The sequence below is a fragment of the Rhineura floridana genome, chromosome 3 (assembly GCF_030035675.1).
Source record: "Rhineura floridana isolate rRhiFlo1 chromosome 3, rRhiFlo1.hap2, whole genome shotgun sequence".
Classification (NCBI taxonomy): domain Eukaryota; kingdom Metazoa; phylum Chordata; class Lepidosauria; order Squamata; family Rhineuridae; genus Rhineura; species Rhineura floridana.
Genome location: NC_084482.1, coordinates 204,304,988 through 204,312,861, shown reverse-complemented (window position 1 = coordinate 204,312,861; position 7,874 = coordinate 204,304,988). Strand labels below are relative to the sequence as shown.

The 7,874-nt window shown below is 49.9% G+C and overlaps 1 protein-coding gene across 9 annotated transcripts in view; it reads left to right on the top strand.

Moving 5' to 3' along the window:
- The first annotated feature begins 816 nt into the window (after positions 1–816).
- Positions 817–7,874, top strand: part of LOC133381246 (zinc finger and SCAN domain-containing protein 23-like) — a 27,190-nt gene continuing 20,132 nt past the window's right edge. For 6 of the 9 annotated variants that reach the window (XR_009761648.1, XR_009761649.1, XR_009761647.1 and 3 more), the window contains exons 1-3: positions 817–933; positions 2,739–3,683; positions 7,068–7,185. Coding sequence is in view for 6 of the 9 variants with exons in the window: in XM_061620105.1 (XP_061476089.1) it covers positions 2,886–3,683; positions 7,068–7,185 (916 nt within the window). In the remaining 3 variants the exon portion in view is untranslated. Of the gene's footprint in view, positions 934–966; positions 1,142–2,738; positions 3,684–7,067; positions 7,186–7,874 lie in introns of those variants that run through there. The other 3 variants (XM_061620102.1, XM_061620101.1, XM_061620103.1) reach the window with 3 other exon arrangements.

The window sequence follows — 7,874 nt, the reverse complement described above, 5'->3', positions numbered from 1 at the left end:
TACTGTATTTCATGTACATCTGGCAAAGTCGACTGCACTCCAATCCAGACATCCAATCATGAATTTCACCCACAGCACTTGTGAATCGCCCACCCATCCTTCCCTGTCTTGCTGTCCAATTCTATACATGCTTACTCAGAAGTAAGTCCCACTGTGTTCAGTGGGGCTTACTCCCTGGTAAGTGTGTTTATTTATTTATTATTATTTATTACTAGTATTTATTAGTCGCTTTTTTTAACAATAGAACTCAAAGCGACTTACAAAAAGGAAGCAAGAACACAGTAATTGAAATAGCTTGCAACAAAAGCAAACAATTACAAAACAATTTCCAGCAAAATAATACAACCATAATAGAAAAAATAACAAATAGCAAATATTACAACAACACAAAAACTATTTCCACGCTATAACATATTATAGGTTTAGGTTTGTTTGCAGCCTTAAATGTCACCCGAGGATGAGACTTCAATGCAGTTGACCTTACGTGGAAAAAACGCAACGTCTGTGTTGTGAGTTTATTTTATTTATATCCCGTCCTTCCTCCCCAAAGAGGCACACACCGTCAGCAATCAAACAGTACCATAAAAACTTATCCAAGCCATTTAAAAACAAACGTACGAAAACAATAACAGCTAATAATCCCAGGGTTGCCAGGAACAATATTTTTCAGCCAACAGAAACAACCCCCTTTTTGTATTCAGTTAATTAAAAAAAGTAGACACTCTTTTAGATAGATAGATAAATATGCTTTTTAAGGGGTTAAACTGAACAAATGCTGCATGCATATTCCTAGCGAGTACCGGATGTTGTGATGGGAGGGCGGGATGTAAACAGTGGAAGTCACTTCCTGCCCCGCCTACCGTGGGAAAGTGGCCTTTGAATTTCCCAGACTCTGGCTACTGGATCCTTCTCTGGCTTCTGGGAGGGAATCAGGTGAGTGAGGAGAGTGCGTTGGGTCGAAGGAGCGAAGTGATCCTCCTGGAGGGGGGCAGTGGGGAAAATCCAGGGGAAGGTGGCTCAAAATGGATGGGAGACCCATGGCAGAGGGAGGGGTGGATGTCCCTTCCCAAGCTCAAGAGGGCTGACAACTTTTTTCCTTGTCTCCTGCTCCTCTGCCTTTCAACAGCTGCTTAATTTGCAGGTCGTAGCAGATGATATTTTCTCTCTCTCCATGCTTTGAAAAGTTTTCACCTGGCGATTAAGGCAAAAATATATATATTTTAAAAATCCCTAACTTAAGGCAGAGGCTGATCACAGGTCTGAGTGCTAAGCTTTAAATAGGACATAAATAAATTCAAAGCGAGGCTAGTTAAGAGGGTCAGGGATATGGAAATTGGCAAGTTTGGGATATGGAAATTGACATTAGGAGAAACCTTTTGATGGTAACATAACGTAAGCGCCTAAGAAGAGCCTGTTGGCTGGATCAGGCCAGTGGCCCTCCTAGTTCAACATCCTCTTCTCACACTGCCAGCAAGATGAGGAGCCCTTGTGATTCCCAGGAATGGGTGTTCAGAGACATATTTGTATGTGTATATGTTTGCAGACTATGTTAAAATGATTGTTTGCCATATTTACATTGTTGCAGCCTGTGACTTTAAACAATAATGTTTTGTTCACTCGAAATTCAGAAATAAAAATAAGGTGTGGCAAGATGATAGAGGCTCAGAAAATGATGCACAGTGTAGAGAAAGTGGATAGAGGTCTTCCCCCTCATCGTAATATTACCTATTGTAATATCTCATAATAATGCCTGGAAGATCATCTCGCCCCTCATATAGCCAGTGGATCACTGCGGTCTGCAGGTGAGGGCCTCCTGCAGACACCATCTTATCAGGAGGTCTGATTTGCACAATAGAGGAAGCGGACCTTTATACCAGACTCTTTGGAATTGCCTCCCTTTAAATACTAGGCAGGCACCATCTCTGTTGTCCTTTCAGCACCTACTGAACAGCTTTTATAAATCTAACAATAAAGAAATAATATTAGAATTGGGGGGGGGTCACTTATAAGATTAGAATTAGAGTTAGGAGGGGCCTTGCATGCCATCTAGGCCCACTCTCTGCTCAAAGTGGGAAATCCAGAGCTAGAGCATCCCCACTACTGTCCCTCCTCTGCCTGAAACCACTACCCCTCTAGGAATTGGTTCTGTTACCCAACTTGTCTTACCTTCAAGACGTTTCTCCTGACAGCTGCAGTCTGCTCTCCTGTAACTTGAACTCATTAGATGTAATCCCCTGGGGCAGCAGACTAGGTCTTTGCCCATTTCTGTGGGACAGCATTTCAAGACTTTAAGAGGGCTATCAAGTTTCCCTTCAGTCTTCTTGGGGCTAACTAGGCCCTACCATACATTTAAAGCACATTTAAAGCTCACTGCTTCCCCCCCCAAAAAAAAATCCTGGGAACTATAGTTTGTTAAGGGTGCTGGGAACTGTAGCTTTAAGAGGGATAAACTACAGTTCCCAAGATTCTTTGGGGGAAGAAATGTACTTTAAATGTATGGTGTGGATGTAACATCAGTTGCTTGAAGCATTCTTTCTAGGATTAATTTTCCATACCATTGGCCATTTTCATTGCTGTCCTCTGAAACTTTCCATCATCAGCTGTCGCTCTGCTTACTGCCAGCAAGGAGACCCAAGCAAATTGCCCCCTGAAGGAAAGTGGCCCTCGGTGGAAAAAAGGTTGCCCACCCTCTCTATTAGCTTTCTCCCGTTCTGGCTTATTGTCTTTCTTTGTTTCAGAAGGAAAATCCTAGTTGGTGTTTTGGAGATTCTCTGCTTTCCCCTGTGCACATTTTTCTTTGCTTTGGTGGTTTAGGACTCAGTGGTACTGTCAAGACTGACTGAGAGAATTGATCAAGGCTGGTTTTGCCCCAAGAGGGAGAAAAAATGGCCGCGGAGTCCAGAGATACGTCATCTCCAGGTCACTTGCAGGCCGAACGAGAGAAGGGGGCGGAAGAGCAGAGACAGGTGGGGCCTGAGGCAGGGAAGGGTGGAGGCGGAGGCCCTGGCATCATCCATGTGGAGAGCGTCCGGGATTTCTGGGAAAGAACCGTCCCAGAGGAGGTGATCCGGGAGCCCCGCAAAGGCCTGCAGCAGCGGTGGGAGTCGCAACTGCAAGAGTTCCTGAAGGCATTGGAGTCCCCCCAGTCAGATAGGGGCAGTCCCCAGCTCTTGGAGCCCCTTCCGAGGAACAACGCTCGGGCTTCCGTGGCCCCCTTCGAGGGGATGGCCAACACCAGTCGGCGGCTGAGAGGGGAGATAGCCTCCCAACTCCTGCCCAGTCTGAGAGGAGGAGCCCCCCAAGCTGAGAGAAGCCCTCTGGCCAAACAGAGCATAGCCTGTGGGAAGGCCAGGGTGGAGCGCTTGGCCCAGGAGGCCGCCAGCTCGCACAAGGAGTGCCGTCTGTTCAGGCAGTTTGGCTACCAGGAAGCTGAAGGCCCCCGAGAAGCCTGCCGACACCTCCGAAGACTCTGCCACCAGTGGCTGAAGCCGGAGAGGCACACCAAGGAGCAGATCCTGGAGCTGGTGATCCTGGAGCAGTTCCTGGCCATCTTGCCCCCGGAGATGCAGAGATGGGTCAGGGAATGCAGCCCCCAGACCTGCACCCAAGCGGTGATCCTGGCCGAAGATTTCCTGCTGCGACAGCGAGGGAATGAAGGGCGGGAAGAGGAGGAGGAGGAGCAGGTGAGTGAGGCTGGTGCTGCCCAGGATCGGCCAGAGAGAATCGGAAGAAGGTTCAGGCTACAGAGGAGGGGGGCCACCAGTTTTGAGAATGGAGGATGTAAATTTGGGTCTACAGGGGACGAGGGCGAGCGAGGGGCGGAGGAGAGGCATGAGGAAAGAGAATGAGAGAAGAGAGTGAAGATGTGCGAAAGGCAATAGAAGTTTAAATGGAATACAAGGAGGTTAGCAAGGGAGATGGTGGCAATGCCGTGCGGTGATTCTGTGTGCAAACGTGTCATAAAAAGAGAAGTTTCTGCTCTGGATTTTTTCCTCCATCGAACAGAGTGTACAGGAAGGTGCCTTATAAAGAGTAAGCTCTCCTGCGTTTCAGACGGGGAGTCTCTTCCAGCCTTACCTGGAGATGCCAGGGATTGAGCTGGGACCTTCTGCATGCAGAGCGGAAGTTCTGCCACTGAGCTTTGACCCTTCTTCAATTCCTCCTTACCTTTGCGATGCACTTGAATGATTGGGAGCTGCCCTTGTAGATTATCACAAGCTGAATGCTGATTAGGCTGCAGGTTTTGCCCCTTCCATCTGTGCCTCTAGTGCAGTGATTCTCAAATGGTGTGCCCAGACACACTGGTGCGCCCTAAGAGGTGGCTAGGTGTGCCTTAAATACTATGAAAGCATATTTTAAAAATGAGAAGAAACTCATTTGTATAGGGTAAGTAATAGTTTTCTATAGTTTGTTATTTTTATTCATAGTTTAAAATATATTAATGTATTTTTAATTTTGTACACGAAGTGCGCCAGAAAATTTTTATATGTTTTACAGTGCGCCGCGAACCAAAAAAGTTTGAGAACCACTGCTCTAGTGGGCTGTCTGCCTCATTGATTGTTTTAAAACTCTCCTTGTTTGGATAAAAGTGTATTCAAACATGCACACACATGCATCTTTTTTTTTTTTATTGTTGCAAACCGTTCTGGTGCAGGATGGTTTGTAACGTCACAGACACCAGCCAATGGGTGCTGTGCGCAGCCAGCTTCTGTGGCAGAGGAGCAAAGCCAATTTCCCCCTGAGCTGGAGCTGAGAACAAGTTGTTCATTTTGTACAGATTGTAGTGAGCATGTATACAAAGCTGTTCTCTCTCATCAAGTAACATTTTCCTCTGGACATGCCCAAATGGGATGGGGAGTCTCAGGTCCGGGGGCCGAATGCAGCCCTCTGTGCCTTTCTGTCTGGCCCTTGGGACTCTCCCCAGGCTACATCCTTTGCCAGACCTGCTTCACACCCTCCTTGAGTGTTTTTCCCTGGTTGGAATGTGACCTTGAACTCTGATTGTGCTTGTTCCTTGCCTGTTTGGTGGATAGAGAGGTGTGTGTGATATTTGTTGCTCAGCCCATGTTTGCCTCTGGCCCCGTGCACCACTGTCATGTGGCCCTCAGAAGGTTGCCTAGAAAGGAATGTGGCCCTTGGGCTGGAAAAATGCTCCTCACCCCTTCCCTAATGTAGTTGTACTGAAGAGCAGAACAAATCAGGTAAGATGGAGAGAGAATTCAAGGCAGAGGAGATGCAGGTTGAGAGCAGAAGCTGTCAGACAGGCATTCCCCCCGGCTTGACATCAACCTGCAGCAGAGATGGACAACCTGTGACCTTCCCTGTGTTGCTCATCTCCAGCTGTCATCATTCCTGGCCGTTAGCCGTGCTGGTTGAGGGCTGATGGGAGTTGGAGTCCCAACAACATCTATAAGGCTACAGGTTTCTGGACTAGATATACTGGGAATACCATAGCCTCATACTTTATCATTCTTTATTTATTTTGAGTATTTGTACTCCATTCTTCAACCAAAAGGCCTCCCAAAATGGCCTACATACTATCAATTAAAACAAGATATATCATTATCATTATTTTAATTTATGACCAGCCCTTCCACCTGAAGGCCCCAGGGTGAGTTAAAATACATCCTTAAAAACAACTTACAGCCACAAACGTGTCAAAATAGGGTGGGCCCTAAAATTGTACATCTCGGGCAGGCCCGGCACCAGCAGGGGGCCAGCTGGGCACTGGCCAAGGGAACCTGCTGCTGACGGGGCCCTGCTGCTGACGGGGCCCTGCTGCTGACGGGGCCCTGCTGCTGACGGGGCCCTGCTGCTGACGGGGCCCTGCTGCTGACGGGGCCCTGCTGCTGACGGGGCCCTGCTGCTGACGGGGCCCTGCTGCTGACGGGGCCCTGCTGCTGACGGGGCCCTGCTGCTGACGGGGCCCTGCTGCTGACGGGGCCCTGCTGCTGACGGGGCCCTGCTGCTGGGGCTGGGCGGGTGTAGCTCCTGTTCCATGATCCGCACTAGCATCAGGTCACAGAGCATGCACCCTGCGACCCGATGCTGGTGCAGATCACAGAGCTAGAGCCACCCTCCCAGGCAACACTCCCTGCCACCAGCATGGGCTGGCTGTGCCACTTACTGCATTGCTGTGTCAGTGCACTGCGCATGCACTCTTTCCATCATCCAAAATGGTGGAAGGGATGTCAACACGCCCCCACTGCTATCTTGGGATGTGTAGTGCTGCCGCCGCCGCCTTCGACGGCCCGCTGCAGTCTGGTGCCGGCCCTGATCTTGGGTGTCAAAGGCCAGGGTAAAGAGGTACATCTTCAGCATTCGTTGAAAACTGTACAGTGAAATTGCCAGACACACCTTGTTGGGGAGGGAGTTCCGCAACTTGTAGATTGTCTTGCATATTTATTATGTAACTCATTAGAAATCGTTTTGAGGAATGAAGTATTTCTTTTTTTAAAACAGGTCTTTTAAAGCCTTGCCTGTAAAAACATTTCACTTGTTGTACCTGGGGTGGGAGTGGGAGGGGAGATGCTCTTTCAGATACCCAGGTCCCCTAAGCCAGGTGGGGGGGACCCTTTGGCCATCCAGATGTTGCTGAACTACCACTTCCATCATCCCTGGCCATTGGCTGTGTTTGCTGGGGTTGATGGGAGCAACATCTGGAGGGCCAAAGGTTCCCCACACCTCTCCTAAGCCGTTCAAGAATTTGTCTGTCAGTCCTAAATTTTTCCCAATGGGGCTAGATCTTTGAGGACTAATGTAATGGGTGGGTCTCATGCAGATCTGCCAGTCAGCCCTCTGGCGGCTGCTTCCTCCAGTAGCTGCGCTTCCCAGACTGTCCTCCAGGGCAGCCCCACGTGGAGTGTGTTGCAGTAATCCAGCCAGGAGGTGCCTAGTACGTTGATAGCGGTAGCCAAGCTATCCATGTGCTTCTCTTTCTTTCCCTCCCTCCCGATTCCTGCTGCGTTGATCTGCTACTGGCAAAGTTAGGGAGAATCCATCTGCCTCCCCTGCCCCTAGCGCAATGGTTTGCGTCCCCTGAATGGGATCCCCCTTTGCTGTTTCAGGCAACCTGCCCATTTGCGGAGGACGACTCTGCCGAGAAGGCACCTTTGGAGAGCTGGCAGGCGTCAACGCTCCTCGGAGAGATGAAGCAGGAGGGTGAAGGACACGCTCCTTTGTTGGGTAAGGAGCATCAGGTGCTGCGGTCGAGGGATGCTTTGACCTTCCTAGCGTGAGCTGAGCCATCCACACCGGCTCCTTCACACACCCATGCGTGGAAGGCCTGGGCTGTCGTTAGGAGCGTAGGAGCTGGGGAAGCTGCCTTGGCTCGAAGCAGATCCATGGGTCCATCTGCCTCATTCTTGCATACACTGGCTGGCAGCAGCCCTCCAGGGTTTCAAACAGGAGTCTTTTTCCCAGCTCTACCCAGACATGTCGGGGATTGAACCTGGGACCTGTGGTATCCAAAGCAAGTGCTCTGCCGCTGAGTTATATGCCCTTTCCCTCTCGTGGCCTGTGGGAGGCGATGTTTTTCCATGTTTTCTGGCGAGCAGAGAAGGAAGCCAACCTGTGTCTGGGCTGTGCCACTTCTGACTGCCTATGGGGGGGGATGGCAAGGGGAGCGTGCACAATTGAACCAGGGTGAATTCCTGGGGATTTAGGGCTTTGTATGCTAGTACTACAGCTGGCAGTGGGGAGGAGAGCCTGGCTGGGAGTCCAGAGTCTGTGAGTTCAAATCCCCGCTTGTGTCTCCTGGGTGTCAAGGGCAAGGTAAAGATCACCCCCACAGTGAGTGGCTCAGGGGTTATGTGCCCAGCCGTGGGCAAGCTGCAGAGTCCCAAGGAGCCCTGTTGCCCCCCAGCTGGCAGTTG